Source organism: Argopecten irradians, chromosome 2 (genome assembly GCF_041381155.1).
Source record: "Argopecten irradians isolate NY chromosome 2, Ai_NY, whole genome shotgun sequence".
NCBI classification, from domain to species: Eukaryota; Metazoa; Mollusca; class Bivalvia; order Pectinida; family Pectinidae; genus Argopecten; species Argopecten irradians.
In genome coordinates, this window is record NC_091135.1 from 2,146,429 (window position 1) to 2,173,706 (window position 27,278).

The window sequence follows — 27,278 nt, forward strand, 5'->3', positions numbered from 1 at the left end:
AAAAGCTACAATATTAATGTGGTAGCGGTAAAGTAAAACATTAGAGTCTCGACTTAAGTTAGATTCTTCAATTAATGATACGTGTATTTCAAATAAAGGTACTTCTAAGAACCTTAACCATAAAACTTAATTTATACAAAGTCTGGGTACAGAATTCCAGTGCAGTATCGGGTAAGGGCGGGTACACTAAAAAGGTACCCATCATCAATTACAATATGGCGGATTATACGAACAAGAGTCGAGTGCTGGATAAAAAAAAGTGTGATTCCTCGCTTAGTTGTTGGATTGGATTAATGAAAGAGTTATCGGAGATAGCCTATTTGTATTTGCAATGGGAAAATATCACCAGAAAGTGAAATGAATGCATACAAAATTTGTTACAAGGGAATATGAGTGCCTTTGACCTAGATTTCACTGGACAGGCAAAACGACAGTGAGGAAATCTGACTGCATTTTCCGCGTTCATAGTGAAATAAAGGTATGTTAATATATTATTTCGTGTCTGAAGTTGTGTTTTCCGTATCGAAAATTTATTTAAGAATATATTAGTATTAAATATATTCATATTTATCCATGTTTGACGGAATACCGGCGACTTTTGTAGAGGCAGGTGTACCTCTTCCAAGCGAGCCGTTGGTTCCCTTGTCCTTTTATATGGTATATAGGCCTATAGTACACACGTATACACAACAGACTTTCTCACAACCTACGTTACAAGTCCCTGTGCTAGGTACGTACAGTAGCGGTCCGGAGCCGCGTGCTCGTTTGAACTGTTCTCTTCACTATAACAAGTTGTATTAACACTCTCCATGCGTCGTAATGTTTACCGAGTTAGGTGTTGGGATTGTCGCTGCTCCATTGCCTTTCCTTTCGCATTTTAGGTGAGTCAGTTGGTTGTTTTGGCGGAAACCTTTTGGTTCAAAACTACGGTAGCCATGTTTTGTTTACTACGGAGAGTGGTGGATGTTGCGCATGCGTTAAGATTGACCTGCACTCATAGCCGGTCGGGAGGACTTTTAGGATTCCCATAGATATTATTATTTTCTTCGCATGTACAGCGATTTTGACGGAAAGTTTTATTTTTCTAATTCATAAGAAATTATACCGGATATATTAATACCATTTTTACCGATTTTACAGTCACTTGCTCGACTATTCGCTTTAACAAAATACCTACTAGAAAGTCTTATTCAAACACCAACACATGTAACTGACACTTCAGTGTCCAGCATAGATATTTTTTTCACAAATAACACTTGAATATTGTAAGTAATACTGAAGTCTTACCTCCAACATGTAGTGGTCATTGTCCAATCCTTTTAAACCTATGTTTCAAAATCCTAAAAGAGAAATCTTATAATTTTTTTATCATTTTGACAGAGCCAAGTGGGACTATATAAATAATCAACTGCAATCAATAGGCTGGGACTCATTGATTTGAGAACTAGATAATGTTAATGAAATAAATGAAATAATTCTGAGAACATTGAATGATATTATTACTAAACATGTTCCTTATAAAACAGTAACTATTAGACCCTCAGATAAACCCTGGATTACAAATGAAATTCGATTATGCCTTAGAAAAAAGAACAGAATTCACTAAAAAGCAATTACCAGAAATAGAGTTAAGGATTGGCAAAAATTTAGGGACATTAGAAATAAATCAATAGATCTTATTCGTAAAGCCAAAACAGATTATGTCACCAAATTATAAAATTCTTTGATTGATAAATTCGTCCCTCCAGGTAAATGGTGACGAATAGTTAAGTCTGTGTCTTCTTTAAACAATAAAAAGAAAGTCTTTTCCTCCTAATGTTAATAATAAAATTCTTATCCATCCATTAGAAAAAGCTGACGCATTTAACAACTTCTTTACCTCCATATCAAATTCCAGTGTACTCCAACAATGTTAGAGGTATAGCATGACGAGACACGTATGATCATTACGTCATGTCTAACATCAGAAGTTTCTCAATATCGAGATCTAAATATTATTGGATTAATTCCAGTGATGATGCACGACAACAAGATTGACCTCCCCTTAGTCATGTGATACTGATATTATAGATCAGATCCAGATAATTAATAATAATAAAACCCTGCTGGTTCTGATGGAATAATCCCTAAGCTCATAAAATACCTTTGTCAATCCATAATAAAACCTCTAAACATTCTATTTAACAAAACATTTGCAACTGGTACTATTCCACAGACTTAGAAAAGATCCAATGTTACACTTCAAATCCAAGTAATTACAGACCAATTGCCGTAACCTCAGTTTTTTCCAAAACTATTGAAAAAATTGTTAGTAATCATCATGTTATAAGTAAACACCAGTCTAGATTTTAGCATGGTTACTCAACATTAAATCAACTTTTATCAATATATAATACCTACCGTTGTGTTAAAACCGGAAACGGGTTCTACAACATATCATATATAGATAATGGCAAAGTTATTAGATTTGTATTTTTAGATATTTGTAAAGCATTTGATAATGTATCGCATAAGGGCCTCCTTTACAAATTAAGAAAACATGGAATTGCTGATAAAGTTTATAAATGGTTTGAAAGTTATCTTACTGACAGGTCGCAAAAAGTAATACTTGAAGGATATAGTTCTTTTAAACATATATCTGCTGCTGTGCCTCAAGGATCAGTCCTTAAGGGCCCTTCTTATTTCTTTTATTTATTAATGATATTATGAAGTCTCCTGCAACATTAAATTATTTGCTGATGATACATCCCTATATGTTATTGTAGATAATGATCCAGTTTCTGCTTCAGAACAATTAAATGAAGATCTGAATTCAATTAGTGAATGGGCAAATGAGTGGCAAATTAATTTCAATACAAATAAAACTCTAGGCTTAAACATCACTAGGAGAAATCTTGTCCATCCTAATCTAATTTTTAATAATGTTATTGTTAATCAATATGATTGTCATAGACACTTAGAATTGAATTTCAATAGAGCAGGAACGTGGGATAACTATATCCAATATATAAGACAAAGCTTATAAAAGATTAAATATTCTTAGAATGTTGAAATATAGAATTGGCCGTAAATCTTTAGAAACTGTTTATAAATCTTTTATACGACCGATTTTAAAATATACAGATATTATCTGGAATAATTGTTCAATGCATTTATCCAACGACTGAAATTGAAAAAATACAACTAGAAGCCTTAAGAATTATAACTGGAATGAGAAAAGGCACATCACATTTGAAATTATATAATGAAATTAAATTCATTTCATCAACAAGAGGCCCAAGGGCCTTAACAGTGATAGGAAATTATTTTTTAGATATCGTGTCCTGGTTGCCATCTTCGATTTGGGATCAACCAGAGATGTAACAACACTTTGTCGGGACTATGTCAGGATCATTTCATGCAAGTTTCAGCCAAATAGCACTGGTAGATCTTGAGAAGAAGTCCCTCAAAATGTGTTTTCAAGATGGCGGCTGTAGTGGCCATCTTAGATTTCAGATCAACCCGAAAAATAAGAACACTTTGTCAGGACCATGTCAGGATCATTTCATGCAAGTTTCAGGACTTATTTTTAATCTTCAATAGGATTGGCTACATGTCCGCCAATATTTTAACAAAAGGTAGTTTAATACTTTCCGATGAAGACAATAAATTTCATCTTCGACAATGTATCAAAATTTATTATTGAATCAATTCGACTCATGTAAACTTTCTTTACACCTTAAATTGTATACATATTATATTCATGATTTACAATGTATTTAAGTTCATATCCTATAGAAAGATAAAAGGGCTGCATTTTATATTAACAATAGGCCCATGGGCCTTAACGGTTACTGAGTGAGAATATATAATGAAACAAATAATGAAACAAATTAAAGACATATAAACACTATATGCTTGGCCTTGAAGTTGGTCAGTGATTTATAAATTTGACTTTTTAGACTATGAAGAGTATTTGCTTCCATCAAACCTGTGAACTTAAGAGGTATTTTTTGAAATTTTAATCATTTTGACCCTGTTTGGTCCTGCCTCTCTGGTCCCCCAGGGGGCCATCGAGGACGGTTTGTTTGTTTGTTTGTTTGTTTCAGTTTTACGGCCCATCGACAACTAAGGTCATTTAGGGCCAAACTACAAGTCATGCATTAATATCAGGATAAAGGACGGATATGGATGTTAAAATGCTATATCTTAGGCTAATAATTCTAATCAAGTTTGACTAATTTCCTATGAAAATTGGGCAAATAATGTTCACAAATAGGTTTTTCCTATATAAACTAAAGTAAACTTGACCCCTCACCAGCAACGTGAGACCCCGAGGTCATATAATTCACAATTTTTTTTAAAACACCTTAAGACTTTTCCATCTCTAATTATTTGATTCTGCTATTTCCAGAATTTTAGAATATTTTTGAAGTTTTAGCCCATTTGACCTTTTTTTGGCCCATCTTCTCTGCGCCCAGGGGGTCGGCCTGGACTAATATCAATATGATGTTAAAATGCTATCTCAGGCTAATAATTCTAACCAAGTTTGACTCGTTAACAATGAAAATTGAGCAACAAATGCTCATAAATGTGTTTTCCCTATATAAACTATAGTAAACTTGACCCCCTCCCAAGGGGGAAACGTGAGACTGTTCTGTCTCAAAAAATCAAAAAGTTCCTTGAACTGTTTCCAACCTTTATTACAGATCCACATAAAGTGGTGTATAGTGGCTTATAGTGGAGTATAGTAAAACCTGAAATACAAACAAGTAAATATTGTTACTTAATGATCTCTGACTTCTGTAGTCATTCACTCTTACAGATACAAATATTAATCCTAAGGATTAAACTTATTACATAAGTGCTAATTTCACAAACACCTAATAAAGTTGTAATAACTATTGCACAAATAAACACTATTCTGGACTAGATCACACTTACACAATGAATTAGTCAATGTAATATTTCAAGAGAAATATTAAAAGTGTACTTGTTAACTCTACAGTAAATATGCAGATACAGGTATTTACTGTCGTGTCGGTCTAACCGTTGACGACGACAGTGATGTACTCGCCGCGCAACTTGCACAATACCATTGCATACTGGGTTACAATATAATGCTAAACGCGAGTTGATTGGTTGGTGGGCGTGGCTTTATCGTGTGATATGTGTGACCCACGTGTGATAGATCTATCCTGAACTCATCGGGTATTACCGTACTCTAAGAACTAGATCTATCCTGAACTCATCGGGTATTACCGTATTCATAAGAACTGCAGGATGTGTCCATACTTTCTATTACCCGCAGTTAAAGCTGTAGTATTAAATGCGATAACGCGGTTTTCATGAGCTGCTGTCCGTGTTTCAGCCGGGATAGACTGGATAACTTTTTGCGTCACCGCTAGCATAATTCACGGTAGGGATTGTGCATCACAAACGTTAGCTAGGCTACTTCGAGAACAACGTACATGTAATGGCTGCCGTGAGGCCCGCCTCGCGGACAGTTCACCTCTGTTTGTTTCTTTATCAATCAACTTTTTAAATATCAAAGTACTTTTAATTCACTACGGATTTATCGTCTGTTAATGGATTTCTTACAGAATGTGTCGTTTTTCAAACATTCAAGGACAAACATCATACATTCGTAGATATATCTAACACTGTTATCGTTACTGTAAGCCTTACGTTTATGTACGTGGAAATGCAGCAAATTGCTCTAAATTCTCAAATGGCCGACGGAACCGTTTGCGGCGTACGAACATTCCTCTCCAATAAACGGGGCATTATTTTATTTCTGTTTATATTCTATAAACATAAGACTTCGTTGGTAATTTTGCTTGGGTTCCGATAAACAGGTAAATGGGTCAAATGTCCCGCGTGCAGTCACATTTCTTTATAATCTTGTGACAACCTCCTCTCGTAACATCAGGTTTTTTTTTACTAATCTCATGAAAAAGATAATCCTTTAGTTTATAATGAAGATCAAGTAATTCACGACGAAGTTTACCGTCCGTCAGTACCCCGTTAACATAAGATCTTCCACACACGCTTTTTTATCAGGTGCAGCCATATTGCCTTTCAAACTCTAGAACATTGTTAGATAAACTCCGCCCATTCGTTCTATCGCCTGACGTCAGGTAGGCTATCTAAACTCAGCCCCTCAGACAATTGACAGAACCACTCGACCAGTTGATAATACTGTCGCTCAACATACCGAGGTATTACATCATTTATTTTGTCAACGGTTAGACCGACACGACAGTAATAACTTGACAATTGGTACATACTATCTCTGAGTATCAAGATGGGATTTCCTTATCATTATAGGATATATAACAATTCAATCCTTTAATATTATGATTTGACACATGAAAATAAGAGAAAACTGTAATTCACATGATTAACCTCTCTACAACGACAACCTGCATACATCGACCATTGCCTATACGAGATTTTCTATTTTGCATACCGACTAACAATGATTAAACCATGTGCACTAGTAATTTACATTTAGCTAGGGCATACATGTTATACATCTTATCTACCACTAAGATACAAAATAATATCGTAAAGACTGATAGGTATTGCTTTATAAACAGCAATAATAAAACGACATCACTCAAAAACATGTCAGAGAATCAAATTGACAAACTGCACGATTTCCGGTGAAATCAAAACATCGCTTCATGTGCATTTATACAAAAAATACCAAATACATGGTACGCACATAGCTTCATCACAATTTTAAATTGTCACACATGAAATAATTAATGCATTTAACATTAAACTATACACTTACAACGTGTGGGGCCACATAGTTGCTACATTTTTGCAGTTTTATCTCTCTCTCTCGAGACCATCCTTTCCTTGGGCGGAAATGACATACAGACAGGGGCAGGTAACTCTAATACCATACCTTGATTATTAAGTTATCAATCAAAGGGAGAGAACTCCTGGTTCCATCACACTCCCCGTCTGATATTAATAATATCACTAACTTTATCTCTAATCAACTTAAGAGTAACATATTTATAAATAAAATAATTCCAGCTCTTAACAGTAAATTTTGCAAAGGTTTCAACATGATGTTCATGAACTAAACTGTTACACACTTAGACATCAATTATACACAACATAGTTTATCACTTGACCACAGCTGACAGTCTATGTCTCCTTGGAACAAATGATAACAACCTGAGTAACTGGACGGACGAATGTTGACTTCTTTCCTTCTCGCGATATCTGAATCTCAACTTTCCTAACAAGTCCATCTTCACTAGGAAAGGTACGCGTGATTACACCAAGAGGCCAATCGTTGCGCGCTGTTTGTTCATCCTTCATGAGAACAACGTCTCCCTCCTCAAGGTTGCGAGACTCGTGATTCCACTTCCTCCTGCCCTGCAACACAGGTAGAAACTCCAGAACTGCTCAGCGAGCACCTGCACATGCTTCCACTGTGATCTAAGCATGTCTTTCTGGTTAAAATATTCAAACGACTCGATCCGACTTCCTGTTTTCTGTGTCAAAAGGGTTGCTGGAGATAAGATTAATGGTTCATATACATCTGTTGAAACAGGAATCAATGGTCGCGCGTTGATGATCGCTGTTACTTCTGCCATAAATGTCGACAAGTAACCTCGTAGTGAGGTTACGATTGTTGTTGAGGAACATGGAGTCTAGTATGCGTCGTGCAACGCCAATCATCCTTTCCCAGGAGCCTCCAAAGTGTGAGGCGTGGGGAGGATTAAATTTCCAGATGGTACCAGATTCACGGAGAAATTCTTTGATGTTTGGGTCTTCTATGAAGATTGCTGTAGCGTCAAGGTCCGAGATTGCCCCAACAAAATTGGTTCCCCTATCAGAACGGAACTCTGCAACTTTTCCTCTAATGGCGTAGAATCTTCTCACAGAGTTTATAAACGATGATGAGCTCATTTCTTCCAGTAACTCAATATGAACCGCCCTAGATGACAGACACGTGAAGAGCACTGCCCAGCGTTTACTTGAAGCTGAACCGCCTCTTGTCCTGCGTGTGACAATGGTCCAAGGTCCAAAAACATCGACACCAACGAATGTAAATGGCGGGCTTGGCGTAACACGATCGATCCACTGGTAGATCAGCCATCTTCTGTTGGGAATGCTTTCCTCGAAGTTTCCGACACTTCACACAGTGATGAATGACGAAAGAAACCAGTCTCTTGACCCCAGTGATCCAAAAGCCTGCGGCCCTTATCGCCCCTTCTGTCAGGTGTCTGCCCTGATGTTGAACAGCGTTATGGAAGTGTCTAGTCAACAGCATTGCGACGTAATGTTGGCCGGGTACTAAGATAGGGTTCACTTCGTGTCTCGGTAAATCTGAGTTCTGTAGCCTTCCTCCAACACGTATCATGCCGTTTTCGTCCAAGTAGGGTGAAAGTTCCTTTGGACATTTCCTAATGTCCCCATAGAATTCCCTTTGTAATTCTCTGATAATAAATGCTTCTGCAGAAGCACAGTTTTCAACTGACCGATAAATGTCACACTTGTGCCATCCTATGCACTTGCCGTGATTTGACTTGAAAGACTCAGCTAAGTGTTTTATCAAAGATATTGACAACAACAGCCTTTTCCAACTTGAGAACTTCTCAAATCGCTCTGACCAATTATGAGGTTTCTCACTGTTCGTTATGTCCGTTTTAGCCACGTGAACAACCTCAGGTCGAACTTCAGTATCCTCCTCTGGGGTAACCAAAGGGAAAATTAAGGATTCAGTTGGGGATATGTTTGGTTTAGGTCCTTGAATCCACATGCTCTCCTCTTAGCGAGCTGGATCGATGTATCGAGTGCCGACATCTGCAGGGTTATTCTCGGTAGAGATGTAGAACCAATGGTCTGGTCTAGAAAATTCCAGGATCCTGCAGACTCTGTTGGCCACATAGATATAAAACCGTCGAGTTGTGTTAGTTACGTAGCCCAGTACAACTTTACTATCGGTGTGGAAAAACACATGTTCTCGGGGAAAGAATAGCTCTTCTGTGACAATTTCTGCTATTTCCACGGCTAAGACTGCGGTACATAATTCCAGACGTGGAATTGTATGACCATAACGCGGTGCTACTCGGATCTTATTTGGTTTCTTAGGATGATAAATGCCGAAAAGAGGCAAATACCAGCACTCCTCAAGTTTACTCACAACTCCTTAAGTGGAGGGGCCACTTCCGCGTGCCCGTTGTCTAAGATTCCTTTCATAAAGGTGACAAGGTGTTCGCGCTTAACGGAATTCCTTTGAAGAGAGACATCGAGAAGCTGAGCTCGTTTAAGGGCTTGGTGCCTGTTATTAGGTAGTCTAGGACGAGGTTTGCGAAAAGGCAACGGTGCAGTCCATTTACCACTAGTGTCTCGTACAAATTCTTTGTCCATGAGATCCAGAAATGCTCTGTCTTCTACAGACAAGCCAACTTTGTTGTCATCATGAGTCTGCTTGAATACTCCTTGTCCAATGATTGGTTCCTCGCAAACCCCTTTCACATTAAACTGATTGTCACATGGATCAAACAATGTAGGTCGACCATCTCCAAGTATCCTTGTCTTGAGAACAGAGACCTCTGATGGGTTCGGAGGATGAGTAGTTCCCAGACATACATTCCCTACAACCACCCAACCAAGGTTTAGCCTCTGGGCAAATGGTGAATTGGGTGGACCAATAATCTGCTCACAGATGTGATGAGCCTCTGGCACGTCGCGCCCAATCAACAGTAGAATTTCAGAATTAGACCGTAACGGAGGCAACTTGACGTCCTTCAAATTACTGTGATAGTTGGTGATCTCTGGAGTAGGAATCTCTGTACGGTTGTTGGGTATCTGATCACACTCCAGTATGTCAGGTAAGGGTAAGGTAAACTGGCCGTTCAGAGAGGAAACTGAGAATCCATGTGCGCGCCGACCCTGTGTCGGCAAGTCCCCTGCACAGGATACCAGAGTATATTGTTCAACTGTCTCTCCTGAGACATCCATGATATTGAAGAAACCAGGCTTGCACAATGTCCGATTACTTTGATCGTCGATTATGGCATACATGTAGGTAGCTTGCTCTGGTGAGTTAGTCCTATGAACTCGAACAAGTATTGTTTTTGAACAAGATCTGCCTGTAAACGTTCCTCCACACACGCGCGTACATTTACTCACAACGCCTTCATTCTCCCCGCCGTTCTGACTAGTCGTTATCTCCCCACCGTTCGGACTTGTAGAATTATTGTTGTTTTTTGTCTGGCTTATGACCATTTCGATTTCCGGATGTAGAATGTCCATCCCTGGGATGGAGCGCCGTAGGGTGCTGACTGCTGCTGCATTCTGCGCATTTTACAGAGACTGAACAGTTTTTGTATATATGAGCATCTGTGTCACACAACATCGAAAACATAAGCGGTGTTCGCTTAATATACGTCTCCGTTCCGACAAGGATTTAAGACGGAATGCCCTGCACTGATTTATGTCGTGGTTAGATGTGTGTTGTGTATCAAACACTGTTTCTTGGGTTGTTTGTTAGAGTTCTCGTTAGACGACACCTGAGTTTTATTCACCTGAATATTTGACCGAACTCTGTCCTTGGAACGCGGTTCATTGCTTGTACGAGTGGTCAACGTATCTTTATATACAAGGCCGGGGTCATTAAGCATAGAGCTCATTTCCTTTATGAACACCACAAATTCCGAGAATGGAGGAAAGGCTTCTCTTCTCCTTCTTATACCTTGCAGCTCTGACTGTCCATTTCCCTTGGATATGGAGAGGCAATTTACCCACAATGGGGAGAACGTCTTTTTCTTCTGATGGGACCTTTCCATCTCTGTTGGAGTAGCATGGGCGTTGTCGGGAACCTGCAGTTGTGACCCATACTCCTGCATGGGCGCAAGATACCCTCCTTGCTCAAACAATTTGCTGGGATCCTGATCCCTGGATGTAGACATCATGTACTGTGCAGCTGATACACGTTGTTTTACTGTTCTGTCTCAAAAAACAGAAAGTTCCTTGAACTGTTTCCAACCTTTATTACAGATCCACATAAAGTGGTGTATAGTGGCTTATAGTGGAGTATAGTAAAACCTGAAATACAAACAAGTAAATATTGTTACTTAATGATCTCTAACTTCTGTAGTCATTCACTCTTACAGATACAAATATTAATCCTAAGGATTAAACTTATTACATAAGTGCTAATTTCACAAACACCTAATAAAGTTGTAATAACTATTGCACAAATAAACACTATTCTGGACTAGATCACACTTACACAATGAATTAGTCAATGTAATATTTCAAGAGAAATATTAAAAGTGTACTTGTTAACTCTACAGTAAATATGCAGAAACAGGTATTTAATAACTTGACATTTGGTACATACTATCTCTGAGTATCAAGATGGGATTTCCTTATCATTATAGGATATAACAATTCAATCCTTTAATATTATGATTTGACAAATGAAAATAAAAGAAAACTGTAATTCACATGATTAACCTCTCTACAACGACAACCTGCATACAACGACAACCTGTCTACATCGAAAACCTGCATACATCGACCATTGCCTATACGAGGTTTTCTATTTTGCATACCGACTAACAATGATTAAACCATGTGCACTAGTAATTTACATTTAGCTAGGGCATACATGTTATACATGGCTATATACCACTAAGATACAAAATAATATCGTAAAGACTGATAGGTATTGCTTTATAAACAGCAATAATAAAACGACATCACTCAAAAACATGTCAGAGAATCAAATTGACAAACTGCACGATTTCCGGTGAAATCAAAACATCGCTTCATATGCATTTATACAAAAAATACCAAATACATGGTACGCACATAGCTTCATCACAATTTTAAATTGTCACACATGAAATAATTAATGCATTTAACATTAAACTATACACTTACAACGTGTGGGGCCACATAGTTGCTATATTTTTGCAGTTTTATCTCTCTCGAGACCATCCTTTCCTTGGGCGGAAATGACATACAGACAGGGGCAGGTAACTCTAATACCATACCTTGATTATTAAGTTATCAATCAAAGGGAGAGAACTCCTGGTTCCATCACACTCCCCGTCTGATATTAATAATATCACTAACTTTATCTCTAATCAACTTAAGAGTAACATATTTATAAACAAAATAATTCCAGCTCTTAACAGTAAATTTTGCAAAGGTTTCAACATGATGTTCATGAACTAAACTGTTACACACTTAGACATCAATTATACACAACATAGTTTATTACTTGACCACAGCTGACAGTCTATGTCTCCTTGGAACAAATGACAACAACCTGAGTAACTGGACGGACGAATGTTGACTTCTTTCCTTCTCGCGATATCTGAATCTCAACTTTCCTAACAAGTCCATCTTCACTAGGAAAGGTACGCGTGATTACACCAAGAGGCCAAATCGTTGCGCGCTGTTTGTTCATCCTTCATGAGAACAACGTCTCCCTCCTCAAGGTTGCGAGACTCGTGATTCCACTTCCTCCTGGCATGTAACACAGGTAGAAACTCCTTTCGCCATCGACTCCAGAACTGCTCAGCGAGCACCTGCACATGCTTCCACTGTGATCTAAGCATGTCTTTCTGGTTAAAATATTCAAACGACTCGATCCGACTTCCTGTTTTCTGTGTCAAAAGGGTTGCTGGAGATAAGATTAATGGTTCATCTACATCTGTTGAAACAGGAATCAATGGTCGCGCGTTGATGATCGCTGTTACTTCTGCCATAAATGTCGACAAGACTTCGTGCGTGAGGTTACGATTGTTGTTGAGGAACATGGAGTCTAGTATGCGTCGTGCAACGCCAATCATCCTTTCCCAGGAGCCTCCAAAGTGTGAGGCGTGGGGAGGATTAAATTTCCAGATGGTACCAGATTCACGGAGAAATTCCTTGATGTTTAGGTCTTCTATGAAGATTGCTGTAGCGTCAAGGTCCGAGATTGCCCCAACAAAATTGGTTCCCCTATCAGAACGGAACTCTGCAACTTTTCCTCTAATGGCGTAGAATCTTCTCACAGAGTTTATAAACGATGATGAGCTCATTTCTTCCAGTAACTCAATATGAACCGCCCTAGATGACAGACACGTGAAGAGCACTGCCCAGCGTTTACTTGAAGCTGAACCGCCTCTTGTCCTGCGTGTGACAATGGTCCAAGGTCCAAAAACATCGACACCAACGAATGTAAATGGCGGGCTTGGCGTAACACGATCCACTGGTAGATCAGCCATCTTCTGTTGGGAATGCTTTCCTCGAAGTTTCCGACACTTCACACAGTGATGAATGACGAAAGAAACCAGTCTCTTGACCCCAGTGATCCAAAAGCCTGCGGCCCTTATCGCCCCTTCTGTCAGGTGTCTACCCTGATGTTGAACAGCGTTATGGAAGTGTCTAGTCAACAGCATCGCGACGTAATGTTGGCCGGGTACTAAGATAGGGTTCACTTCGTGTCTCGGTAAATCTGAGTTCTGTAGCCTTCCTCCAACACGTATCATGCCGTTTTCGTCCAAGTAGGGTGAAAGTTCCTTTGGACATTTCCTAGTGTCCCCATAGAATTCCCTTTGTAATTCTCTGATAATAAATGCTTCTGCAGAAGCACAGTTTTCAACTGACCGATAAATGTCACACTTGTGCCATCCTATGCACTTGCCGTGATTTGACTTGAAAGACTCAGCTAAGTGTTTTATCAAAGATATTGACAACAACAGCCTTTTCCAACTTGAGAACTTCTCAAATCGCTCTGACCAATTATGAGGTTTCTCACTGTTCGTTATGTCCGTTTTAGCCACGTGAACAACCTCAGGTCGAACTTCAGTATCCTCCTCTGGGGTAACCAAAGGGAAAATTAAGGATTCAGTTGGGGATATGTTTGGTTTAGGTCCTTGAATCCACATGCTCTCCTCTTAGCGAGCTGGATCGATGTATCGAGTGCCGACATCTGCAGGGTTATTCTCGGTAGAGATGTAGAACCAATGGTCTGGTCTAGAAAATTCCAGGATCCTGCAGACTCTGTTGGCCACATAGATATAAAACCGTCGAGTTGTGTTAGTTACGTAGCCCAGTACAACTTTACTATCGGTGTGGAAAAACACATGTTCTCGGGGAAAGGATAGCTCTTCTGTGACAATTTCTGCTATTTCCACGGCTAAGACTGCGGTACATAATTCCAGACGTGGAATTGTATGACCATGACGCGGTGCTACTCGGATCTTATTTGGTTTCTTAGGATGATAAACGCCGAAAAGAGGCAAATACCAGCACTCCTCAAGTTTACTCACAACTCCTTAAGTGGAGGGGCCACTTCCGCGTGCCCGTTGTCTAAGATTCCTTTCATAAAGGTGACAAGGTGTTCGCGCTTAACGGAATTCCTTTGAAGAGAGACATCGAGAAGCTGAGCTCGTTTAAGGGCTTGGTGCTCTCTATATTAGGTAGTCTAGGACGAGGTTTGCGAAAAGGCAACGGTGCAGTCCATTTACCACTAGTGTCTCGTACAAATTCTTTGTCCATGAGATCCAGAAATGCTCTGTCTTCTACAGACAAGCCAACTTTGTTGTCATCATGAGTCTGCTTGAATACTCCTTGTCCAATGATTGGTTCCTCGCAAACCCCTTTCACATTAAACTGATTGTCACATGGATCAAACAATGTAGGTCGACCATCTCCAAGTATCCTTGTCTTGAGAACAGAGACCTCTGATGGGTTCGGAGGATGAGTAGTTCCCAGACATACATTCCCTACAACCACCCAACCAAGGTTTAGCCTCTGGGCAAATGGTGAATTGGGTGGACCAATAATCTGCTCACAGATGTGATGAGCCTCTGGCACGTCGCGCCCAATCAACAGTAGAATTTCAGAATTAGACCGTAACGGAGGCAACTTGACGTCCTTCAAATGACTGTGATAGTTGGTGATCTCTGGAGTAGGAATCTCTGTACGGTTGTTGGGTATCTGATCACACTCCAGTATGTCAGGTAAGGGTAAGGTAAACTGGCCGTTCAGAGAGGAAACTGAGAATCCATGTGCGCGCCGACCCTGTGTCGGCAAGTCCCCTGCACAGGATACCAGAGTATATTGTTCAACTGTCTCTCCTGAGACATCCATGATATTGAAGAAACCAGGCTTGCACAATGTCCGATTACTTTGATCGTCGATTATGGCATACATGTAGGTAGCTTGCTCTGGTGAGTTAGTCCTATGAACTCGAACAAGTATTGTTTTTGAACAAGATCTGCCTGTAAACGTTCCTCCACACACGCGCGTACATTTACTCACAACGCCTTCATTCTCCCCGCCGTTCTGACTAGTCGTTATCTCCCCACCGTTCGGACTTGTAGAATTATTGTTGTTTTTGTCTGGCTTATGACCATTTCGATTTCCGGATATAGAATGTCCATCCCTGGGATGGAGCGCCGTAGGGTGCTGACTGCTGCTGCATTCTGCGCATTTTACAGAGACTGAACAGTTTTTGTATATATGAGCATCTGTGTCACAACATCGAAAACATAAGCGGTGTTCGCTTAATATACGTCTCCGTTCCGACAAGGATTTAAGACGGAATGCCCTGCACTGATTTATGTCGTGGTTAGATATGTTGTGTATCAAACACTGTTTCTTGGGTTGTTTGTTAGAGTTCTCGTTAGACGACACCTGAGTTTTATTCACCTGAATATTTGACCGAACTCTGTCCTTGGAACGCGGTTCATTGCTTGTTCGAGTGGTCAACGTATCTTTATATACAAGGCCGGGGTCATTAAGCATAGAGCTCATTTCCTTTATGAACACCACAGATTCCGAGAATGGAGGAAAGGCTACACTCTTCTCCTTTTTATACCTTGCAGCTCTGACTGTCCATTTCCCTTGGATATGGAGAGGCAATTTACCCACAATGGGGAGAACGTCTGAAGAGGTGTTGTAATAGCCTAATAATGAGCCATAAATGGGATCTTCCATCATGGCTCCCACTTCTGAAAGAATGTCTGCCAATTCGTATAATTTGGCATTATCCTTTGAACCCAACCTTGGAAACTTCTCTAGTTTCCTTTTTAATGAGGCCTCTACCATTTCCGGACATCCATATCGCTCGTGGAGACGCTCTTATGCTCAAAGCGTGCTTCTTGGACTCCGGTCCCAACCACTTGAAAAGCAGGTCGAATTCCTCATTAGCTGTCACGCTGAGTTCTTTGGTTACAGACTGGAAACTAGCCTTCCACATTGAAAATGTTTCAGGTTTGTCGTCAAAGGTGGTAAGTCTCTGCAGGAGCAAGTCCTTACGTAACAGGTACTTAGTGAAATCAGAATAACCTAGTCGTTCTGGGTAAAAACTAGGTGCATTAGGATCCATCTGTTGTCTATTGTCATTAATCGTCCTATCAGACTTTTTCTCCATCAATGGAAGACTCATGTACTGGACACCTACCTCCTTCAAAGGCAGAATCTTGACCTGTATTTATCGGTGCAAGGGTGTTGTTTTCCAATCTAGGAGGTCCATGGCTCTCAGTCTGTGCCTGCGCATTGATAAACTGCGCTGTAAGCTCCTTACTGTCCATCGAAGGTAATGAGAGTTGTGGTCCTCTGTCTATGTCGCCTTCACCATACTCCTCATACATGGCCTCAAGTTCGGCTTGAGCTACGGCTGCTGCTCGTTGTGATTTTAGATACTGGAGGTCAGATTCATACTGAGCTCTCTGTCGAAGAATTTCAGCATCCATCTTGGCCTGGTGTTTCTGCATCTCAACTTCTTGGCGTGTAAATGTCAAACTAGTTTTAGCTGCTTCTAACTTTGCACGTTGAAGTGCTAATAGCGAACTCCTGCGACTACTAGAACTGCTCACTGATGAATGACTTTTGGTTTGAGAGTTCTTTTTCACTTCTTGTTTCTGCTCTTTGTTTTCTTCGATATCTGTTTCTGGCTGCTTAAGAATCTCCACCATCTCGTTATGCACATCTGTTACCTTTCTATAGATTTTGATATGTATCATCTCTTGCGAAACTTTCTCACTATTACTGGAGGAGGTATTAATACAAGTTAAATATTTCATAAATCCTTTCACCTCGTCTAGGTATTTGTCATAGACCGCTCCTAGCTGATCCTTTAGTTTTATCACTAAGTCTCTTTCGTGCTTGGCCGAGTTAAACTCTTCGATAGTATCCTCTACCTTTTTTCGGAGTTTGATAAGTTTGGCGGTACTTGTCTCTACCGTGGCCTCATACAGTTCCTCCCCACCTCCTGTGAGGTTTTTCTTCCGATGGGACCTTTCCATCTCTGTTGGAGTAGCATGGGCGTTGTCGGGAACCTGCAGTTGTGACCCATACTCCTGCATGGGCGCAAGATACCCTCCTTGCTCAAACAATTTGCTGGGATCCTGATCCCTGGATGTAGACATCATGTACTGTGCAGCTGATACACGTTGTTTTACTGTTCTGTCTCAAAAAAACAGAAAGTTCCTTGAACTGTTTCCAACCTTTATTACAGATCCACATAAAGTGGTGTATAGTAGCTTATAGTGGAGTATAGTAAAACCTGAAATACAAACAAGTAAATATTGTTACTTAATGATCTCTAACTTCTGTAGTCATTCACTCTTACAGATACAAATATTAATCCTAAGGATTAAACTTATTACATAAGTGCTAATTTCACAAACACCTAATAAAGTTGTAATAACTATTGCACAAATAAACACTATTCTGGACTAGATCACACTTACACAATGAATTAGTCAATGTAATATTTCAAGAGAAATATTAAAAGTGTACTTGTTAACTCTACAGTAAATATGCAGAAACAGGTATTTAATAACTTGACATTTGGTACATACTATCTCTGAGTATCAAGATGGGATTTCCTTATCATTATAGGATATAACAATTCAATCCTTTAATATTATGATTTGACAAATGAAAATAAAAGAAAACTGTAATTCACATGATTAACCTCTCTACAACGACAACCTGCATACAACGACAACCTGTCTACATCGAAAACCTGCATACATCGACCATTGCCTATACGAGGTTTTCTATTTTGCATACCGACTAACAATGATTAAACCATGTGCACTAGTAATTTACATTTAGCTAGGGCATACATGTTATACATGGCTATCTACCACTAAGATACAAAATAATATCGTAAAGACTGATAGGTATTGCTTTATAAACAGCAATAATAAAACGACATCACTCAAAAACATGTCAGAGAATCAAATTGACAAACTGCACGATTTCCGGTGAAATCAAAACATCGCTTCATGTGCATTTATACAAAAAATACCAAATACATGGTACGCACATAGCTTCATCACAATTTTAAATTGTCACACATGAAATAATTAATGCATTTAACATTAAACTATACACTTACAACGTGTGGGGCCACATAGTTGCTACATTTTTGCAGTTTTATCTCTCTCGAGACCATCCTTTCCTTGGGCGGAAAATGACATACAGACAGGGGCATTATTAAGTTATCAATCAAAGGGAGAGAACTCCTGGTTCCATCACACTCCCCGTCTGATATTAATAATATCACTAACTTTATCTCTAATCAACTTAAGAGTAACATATTTATAAACAAAATAATTCCAGCTCTTAACAGTAAATTTTGCAAAGGTTTCAACATGATGTTCATGAACTAAACTGTTACACACTTAGACATCAATTATACACAACATAGTTTATCACTTGACCACAGCTGACAGTCTATGTCTCCTTGGAACAAATGACAACAACCTGAGTAACTGGACGGACGAATGTTGACTTCTTTCCTTCTCGCGATATCTGAATCTCAACTTTCCTAACAAGTCCATCTTCACTAGGAAAGGTACGCGTGATTACACCAAGAGGCCAATCGTTGCGCGCTGTTTGTTCATCCTTCATGAGAACAACGTCTCCCTCCTCAAGGTTGCGAGACTCGTGATTCCACTTCCTCCTGGCCTGTAACACAGGTAGAAACTCCTTTCGCCATCGACTCCAGAACTGCTCAGCGAGCACCTGCACATGCTTCCACTGTGATCTAAGCATGTCTTTCTGGTTAAAATATTCAAACGACTCGATCCGACTTCCTGTTTTCTGTGTCAAAAGGGTTGCTGGAGATAAGATTAATGGTTCATCTACATCTGTTGAAACAGGAATCAATGGTCGCGCGTTGATGATCGCTGTTACTTCTGCCATAAATGTCGACAAGACTTCGTGCGTGAGGTTACGATTGTTGTTGAGGAACATGGAGTCTAGTATGCGTCGTGCAACGCCAATCATCCTTTCCCAGGAGCCTCCAAAGTGTGAGGCGTGGGGAGGATTAAATTTCCAGATGGTACCAGATTCACGGAGAAATTCCTTGATGTTTAGGTCTTCTATGAAGATTGCTGTAGCGTCAAGGTCCGAGATTGCCCCAACAAAATTGGTTCCCCTATCAGAACGGAACTCTGCAACTTTTCCTCTAATGGCGTAGAATCTTCTCACAGAGTTTATAAACGATGATGAGCTCATTTCTTCCAGTAACTCAATATGAACCGCCCTAGATGACAGACACGTGAAGAGCACTGCCCAGCGTTTACTTGAAGCTGAACCGCCTCTTGTCCTGCGTGTGACAATGGTCCAAGGTCCAAAAACATCGACACCAACGAATGTAAATGGCGGGCTTGGCGTAACACGATCCACTGGTAGATCAGCCATCTTCTGTTGGGAATGCTTTCCTCGAAGTTTCCGACACTTCACACAGTGATGAATGACGAAAGAAACCAGTCTCTTGACCCCAGTGATCCAAAAGCCTGCGGCCCTTATCGCCCCTTCTGTCAGGTGTCTACCCTGATGTTGAACAGCGTTATGGAAGTGTCTAGTCAACAGCATCGCGACGTAATGTTGGCCGGGTACTAAGATAGGGTTCACTTCGTGTCTCGGTAAATCTGAGTTCTGTAGCCTTCCTCCAACACGTATCATGCCGTTTTCGTCCAAGTAGGGTGAAAGTTCCTTTGGACATTTCCTAGTGTCCCCATAGAATTCCCTTTGTAATTCTCTGATAATAAATGCTTCTGCAGAAGCACAGTTTTCAACTGACCGATAAATGTCACACTTGTGCCATCCTATGCACTTGCCGTGATTTGACTTGAAAGACTCAGCTAAGTGTTTTATCAAAGATATTGACAACAACAGCCTTTTCCAACTTGAGAACTTCTCAAATCGCTCTGACCAATTATGAGGTTTCTCACTGTTCGTTATGTCCGTTTTAGCCACGTGAACAACCTCAGGTCGAACTTCAGTATCCTCCTCTGGGGTAACCAAAGGGAAAATTAAGGATTCAGTTGGGGATATGTTTGGTTTAGGTCCTTGAATCCACATGCTCTCCTCTTAGCGAGCTGGATCGATGTATCGAGTGCCGACATCTGCAGGGTTATTCTCGGTAGAGATGTAGAACCAATGGTCTGGTCTAGAAAATTCCAGGATCCTGCAGACTCTGTTGGCCACATAGATATATAAAACCGTCGAGTTGTGTTAGTTACGTAGCCCAGTACAACTTTACTATCGGTGTGGAAAAACACATGTTCTCGGGGAAAGGATAGCTCTTCTGTGACAATTTCTGCTATTTCCACGGCTAAGACTGCGGTACATAATTCCAGACGTGGAATTGTATGACCATGACGCGGTGCTACTCGGATCTTATTTGGTTTCTTAGGATGATAAACGCCGAAAAGAGGCAAATACCAGCACTCCTCAAGTTTACTCACAACTCCTTAAGTGGAGAGGGCCACTTCCGCGTGCCCGTTGTCTAAGATTCCTTTCATAAAGGTGACAAGGTGTTCGCGCTTAACGGAATTCCTTTGAAGAGAGACATCGAGAAGCTGAGCTCGTTTAAGGGCTTGGTGCCTATTATTAGGTAGTCTAGGACGAGGTTTGCGAAAAGGCAACGGTGCAGTCCATTTACCACTAGTGTCTCGTACAAATTCTTTGTCCATGAGATCCAGAAATGCTCTGTCTTCTACAGACAAGCCAACTTTGTTGTCATCATGAGTCTGCTTGAATACTCCTTGTCCAATGATTGGTTCCTCGCAAACCCTTTCACATTAAACTGATTGTCACATGGATCAAACAATGTAGGTCGACCATCTCCAAGTATCCTTGTCTTGAGAACAGAGACCTCTGATGGGTTCGGAGGATGAGTAGTTCCCAGACAATACATTCCCTACAACCACCCAATCAAGGTTTAGCCTCTGGGCAAATGGTGAATTGGGTGGACCAATAATCTGCTCACAGATGTGATGAGCCTCTGGCACGTCGCGCCCAATCAACAGTAGAATTTCAGAATTAGACCGTAACGGAGGCAACTTGACGTCCTTCAAATGGACTGTGATAGTTGGTGATCTCTGGAGTAGGAATCTCTGTACGGTTGTTGGGTATCTGATCACACTCCAGTATGTCAGGTAAGGGTAAGGTAAACTGGCCGTTCAGAGAGGAAACTGAGAATCCATGTGCGCGCCGACCCTGTGTCGGCAAGTCCCCTGCACAGGATACCAGAGTATATTGTTCAACTGTCTCTCCTGAGACATCCATGATATTGAAGAAACCAGGCTTGCACAATGTCCGATTACTTTGATCGTCGATTATGGCATACATGTAGGTAGCTTGCTCTGGTGAGTTAGTCCTATGAACTCGAACAAGTATTGTTTTTGAACAAGATCTGCCTGTAAACGTTCCTCCACACACGCGCGTACATTTACTCACAACGCCTTCATTCTCCCCGCCGTTCTGACTAGTCGTTATCTCCCCACCGTTCGGACTTGTAGAATTATTGTTGTTTTTGTCTGGCTTATGACCATTTCGATTTCCGGATGTAGAATGTCCATCCCTGGGATGGAGCGCCGTAGGGTGCTGACTGCTGCTGCATTCTGCGCATTTTACAGAGACTGAACAGTTTTTGTATATATGAGCATCTGTGTCACAACATCGAAAACATAAGCGGTGTTCGCTTAATATACGTCTCCGTTCCGACAAGGATTTAAGACGGAATGCCCTGCACTGATTTATGTCGTGGTTAGATGTGTTGTGTATCAAACACTGTTTCTTGGGTTGTTTGTTAGAGTTCTCGTTAGACGACACCTGAGTTTTATTCACCTGAATATTTGACCGAACTCTGTCCTTGGAACGCGGTTCATTGCTTGTTCGAGTGGTCAACGTATCTTTATATACAAGGCCGGGGTCATTAAGCATAGAGCTCATTTCCTTTATGAACACCACAGATTCCGAGAATGGAGGAAAGGCTACACTCTTCTCCTTCTTATACCTTGCAGCTCTGACTGTCCATTTCCCTTGGATATGGAGAGGCAATTTACCCACAATGGGGAGAACGTCTGAAGAGGTGTTGTAATAGCCTAATAATGAGCCATAAATGGGATCTTCCATCATGGCTCCCACTTCTGAAAGAATGTCTGCCAATTCGTATAATTTGGCATTATCCTTTGAACCCAACCTTGGAAACTTCTCTAGTTTCCTTTTTAATGAGGCCTCTACCATTTCCGGACATCCATATCGCTCGTGGAGACGCTCTTATGCTCAAAGCGTGCTTCTTGGACTCCGGTCCCAACCACTTGAAAAGCAGGTCGAATTCCTCATTAGCTGTCACGCTGAGTTCTTTGGTTACAGACTGGAAACTAGCCTTCCACATTGAAAATGTTTCAGGTTTGTCGTCAAAGGTGGTAAGTCTCTGCAGGAGCAAGTCCTTACGTAACAGGTACTTAGTGAAATCAGAATAACCTAGTCGTTCTGGGTAAAAACTAGGTGCATTAGGATCCATCTGTTGTCTATTGTCATTAATCGTCCTATCAGACTTTTTCTCCTCAATGGAAGACTCATGTACTGGACACCTACCTCCTTCAAAGGCAGAATCTTGACCTGTATTTATCGGTGCAAGGGTGTTGTTTTCCAATCTAGGAGGTCCATGGCTCTCAGTCTGTGCCTGCGCATTGATAAACTGCGCTGTAAGCTCCTTACTGTCCATCGAAGGTAATGAGAGTTGTGGTCCTCTGTCTATGTCGCCTTCACCATACTCCTCATACATGGCCTCAAGTTCGGCTTGAGCTACGGCTGCTGCTCGTTGTGATTTTAGATACTGGAGGTCAGATTCATACTGAGCTCTCTGTCGAAGAATTTCAGCATCCATCTTGGCCTGGTGTTTCTGCATCTCAACTTCTTGGCGTGTAAATGTCAAACTAGTTTTAGCTGCTTCTAACTTTGCACGTTGAAGTGCTAATAGCGAACTCCTGCGACTACTAGAACTGCTCACTGATGAATGACTTTTGGTTTGAGAGTTCTTTTTCACTTCTTGTTTCTGCTCTTTGTTTTCTTCGATATCTGTTTCTGGCTGCTTAAGAATCTCCACCATCTCGTTATGCACATCTGTTACCTTTCTATAGATTTTGATATGTATCATCTCTTGCGAAACTTTCTCACTATTACTGGAGGAGGTATTAATACAAGTTAAATATTTCATAAATCCTTTCACCTCGTCTAGGTATTTGTCATAGACCGCTCCTAGCTGATCCTTTAGTTTTATCACTAAGTCTCTTTCGTGCTTGGCCGAGTTAAACTCTTCGATAGTATCCTCTACCTTTTTTCGGAGTTTGATAAGTTTGGCGGTACTTGTCTCTACCGTGGCCTCATACAGTTCCTCCCCACCTCCTGTGAGGTTTTTCTTCCGATGGGACCTTTCCATCTCTGTCGGAGTAGCATGGGCGTTGTCGGGAACCTGCAGTTGTGACCCATACTCCTGCATGGGCGCAAGATACCCTCCTTGCTCAAACAATTTGCTGGGATCCTGATCCCTGGATGTAGACATCATGTACTGTGCAGCTGATACACGTTGTTTTACTGTTCTGTCTCAAAAAAACAGAAAGTTCCTTGAACTGTTTCCAACCTTTATTACAGATCCACATAAAGTGGTGTATAGTGGCTTATAGTGGAGTATAGTAAAACCTGAAATACAAACAAGTAAATATTGTTACTTAATGATCTCTAACTTCTGTAGTCATTCACTCTTACAGATACAAATATTAATCCTAAGGATTAAACTTATTACATAAGTGCTAATTTCACAAACACCTAATAAAGTTGTAATAACTATTGCACAAATAAACACTATTCTGGACTAGATCACACTTACACAATGAATTAGTCAATGTAATATTTCAAGAGAAATATTAAAAGTGTACTTGTTAACTCTACAGTAAATATGCAGAAACAGGTATTTAATAACTTGACATTTGGTACATACTATCTCTGAGTATCAAGATGGGATTTCCTTATCATTATAGGATATATAACAATTCAATCCTTTAATATTATGATTTGACAAATGAAAATAAAAGAAAACTGTAATTCACATGATTAACCTCTCTACAACGACAACCTGCATACAACGACAACCTGTCTACATCGAAAACCTGCATACATCGACCATTGCCTATACGAGGTTTTCTATTTTGCATACCGACTAACAATGATTAAACCATGTGCACTAGTAATTTACATTTAGCTAGGGCATACATGTTATACATGGCTATATACCACTAAGATACAAAATAATATCGTAAAGACTGATAGGTATTGCTTTATAAACAGCAATAATAAAACGACATCACTCAAAAACATGTCAGAGAATCAAATTGACAAACTGCACGATTTCCGGTGAAATCAAAACATCGCTTCATGTGCATTTATACAAAAAATACCAAATACATGGTACGCACATAGCTTCATCACAATTTTAAATTGTCACACATGAAATAATTAATGCATTTAACATTAAACTATACACTTACAACGTGTGGGGCCACATAGTTGCTACATTTTTGCAGTTTTATCTCTCTCGAGACCATCCTTTCCTTGGGCGGAAATGACATACAGACAGGGGCAGGTAACTCTAATACCATACCTTGATTATTAAGTTATCAATCAAAGGGAGAGAGAACTCCTGGTTCCATCACACTCCCCGTCTGATATTAATAATATCACTAACTTTATCTCTAATCAACTTAAGAGTAACATATTTATAAACAAAATAATTCCAGCTCTTAACAGTAAATTTTGCAAAGGTTTCAACATGATGTTCATGAACTAAACTGTTACACACTTAGACATCAATTATACACAACATAGTTTATCACTTGACCACAGCTGACAGTCTATGTCTCCTTGGAACAAATGACAACAACCTGAGTAACTGGACGGACGAATGTTGACTTCTTTCCTTCTCGCGATATCTGAATCTCAACTTTCCTAACAAGTCCATCTTCACTAGGAAAGGTACGCGTGATTACACCAAGAGGCCAATCGTTGCGCGCTGTTTGTTCATCCTTCATGAGAACAACGTCTCCCTCCTCAAGGTTGCGAGACTCGTGATTCCACTTCCTCCTGGCCTGTAACACAGGTAGAAACTCCTTTCGCCATCGACTCCAGAACTGCTCAGCGAGCACCTGCACATGCTTCCACTGTGATCTAAGCATGTCTTTCTGGTTAAAATATTCAAACGACTCGATCCGACTTCCTGTTTTCTGTGTCAAAAGGGTTGCTGGAGATAAGATTAATGGTTCATCTACATCTGTTGAAACAGGAATCAATGGTCGCGCGTTGATGATCGCTGTTACTTCTGCCATAAATGTCGACAAGACTTCGTGCGTGAGGTTACGATTGTTGTTGAGGAACATGGAGTCTAGTATGCGTCGTGCAACGCCAATCATCCTTTCCCAGGAGCCTCCAAAGTGTGAGGCGTGGGGAGGATTAAATTTCCAGATGGTACCAGATTCACGGAGAAATTCCTTGATGTTTAGGTCTTCTATGAAGATTGCTGTAGCGTCAAGGTCCGAGATTGCCCCAACAAAATTGGTTCCCCTATCAGAACGGAACTCTGCAACTTTTCCTCTAATGGCGTAGAATCTTCTCACAGAGTTTATAAACGATGATGAGCTCATTTCTTCCAGTAACTCAATATGAACCGCCCTAGATGACAGACACGTGAAGAGCACTGCCCAGCGTTTACTTGAAGCTGAACCGCCTCTTGTCCTGCGTGTGACAATGGTCCAAGGTCCAAAAACATCGACACCAACGAATGTAAATGGCGGGCTTGGCGTAACACGATCCACTGGTAGATCAGCCATCTTCTGTTGGGAATGCTTTCCTCGAAGTTTCCGACACTTCACACAGTGATGAATGACGAAAGAAACCAGTCTCTTGCCCCAGTGATCCAAAAGCCTGCGGCCCTTATCGCCCCTTCTGTCAGGTGTCTACCCTGATGTTGAACAGCGTTATGGAAGTGTCTAGTCAACAGCATCGCGACGTAATGTTGGCCGGGTACTAAGATAGGGTTCACTTCGTGTCTCGGTAAATCTGAGTTCTGTAGCCTTCCTCCAACACGTATCATGCCGTTTTCGTCCAAGTAGGGTGAAAGTTCCTTTGGACATTTCCTAGTGTCCCCATAGAATTCCCTTTGTAATTCTCTGATAATAAATGCTTCTGCAGAAGCACAGTTTTCAACTGACCGATAAATGTCACACTTGTGCCATCCTATGCACTTGCCGTGATTTGACTTGAAAGACTCAGCTAAGTGTTTTATCAAAGATATTGACAACAACAGCCTTTTCCAACTTGAGAACTTCTCAAATCGCTCTGACCAATTATGAGGTTTCTCACTGTTCGTTATGTCCGTTTTAGCCACGTGAACAACCTCAGGTCGAACTTCAGTATCCTCCTCTGGGGTAACCAAAGGGAAAATTAAGGATTCAGTTGGGGATATGTTTGGTTTAGGTCCTTGAATCCACATGCTCTCCTCTTAGCGAGCTGGATCGATGTATCGAGTGCCGACATCTGCAGGGTTATTCTCGGTAGAGATGTAGAACCAATGGTCTGGTCTAGAAAATTCCAGGATCCTGCAGACTCTGTTGGCCACATAGATATAAAAAACCGTCGAGTTGTGTTAGTTACGTAGCCCAGTACAACTTTACTATCGGTGTGGAAAAACACATGTTCTCGGGGAAAGGATAGCTCTTCTGTGACAATTTCTGCTATTTCCACGGCTAAGACTGCGGTACATAATTCCAGACGTGGAATTGTATGACCATGACGCGGTGCTACTCGGATCTTATTTGGTTTCTTAGGATGATAAACGCCGAAAAGAGGCAAATACCAGCACTCCTCAAGTTTACTCACAACTCCTTAAGTGGAGGGGCCACTTCCGCGTGCCCGTTGTCTAAGATTCCTTTCATAAAGGTGACAAGGTGTTCGCGCTT

At 40.6% G+C, this 27,278-nt stretch overlaps 5 protein-coding genes across 5 annotated transcripts; all 5 read right to left on the reverse strand.

The window, feature by feature from the left end:
- Positions 1-7,536: 7,536 nt before the first annotated feature.
- On the reverse strand, positions 7,537-7,917 carry LOC138313406 (uncharacterized). The gene has a single exon (XM_069253865.1). It carries the CDS (start codon positions 7,915-7,917, stop codon positions 7,537-7,539), a length of 381 nt encoding a protein of 126 aa, XP_069109966.1.
- A 4,460-nt stretch (positions 7,918-12,377) lies between these two features.
- Positions 12,378-13,901, reverse strand: LOC138313422 (uncharacterized). The gene has a single exon (XM_069253866.1). The coding sequence runs from the start codon at positions 13,899-13,901 to the stop codon at positions 12,378-12,380; it is 1,524 nt and encodes a 507-aa protein (XP_069109967.1).
- A 436-nt stretch (positions 13,902-14,337) lies between these two features.
- Positions 14,338-15,957, reverse strand: LOC138313438 (uncharacterized). The gene has a single exon (XM_069253867.1). The coding sequence runs from the start codon at positions 15,955-15,957 to the stop codon at positions 14,338-14,340; it is 1,620 nt and encodes a 539-aa protein (XP_069109968.1).
- Positions 15,958-18,708: 2,751 nt separating this feature from the next.
- On the reverse strand, positions 18,709-20,343 carry LOC138313447 (uncharacterized). The gene has a single exon (XM_069253877.1). It carries the CDS (start codon positions 20,341-20,343, stop codon positions 18,709-18,711), a length of 1,635 nt encoding a protein of 544 aa, XP_069109978.1.
- A 4,835-nt stretch (positions 20,344-25,178) lies between these two features.
- LOC138313459 (uncharacterized) lies at positions 25,179-26,150 on the reverse strand. The gene has a single exon (XM_069253885.1). The coding sequence runs from the start codon at positions 26,148-26,150 to the stop codon at positions 25,179-25,181; it is 972 nt and encodes a 323-aa protein (XP_069109986.1).
- Positions 26,151-27,278: the final 1,128 nt, after the last annotated feature.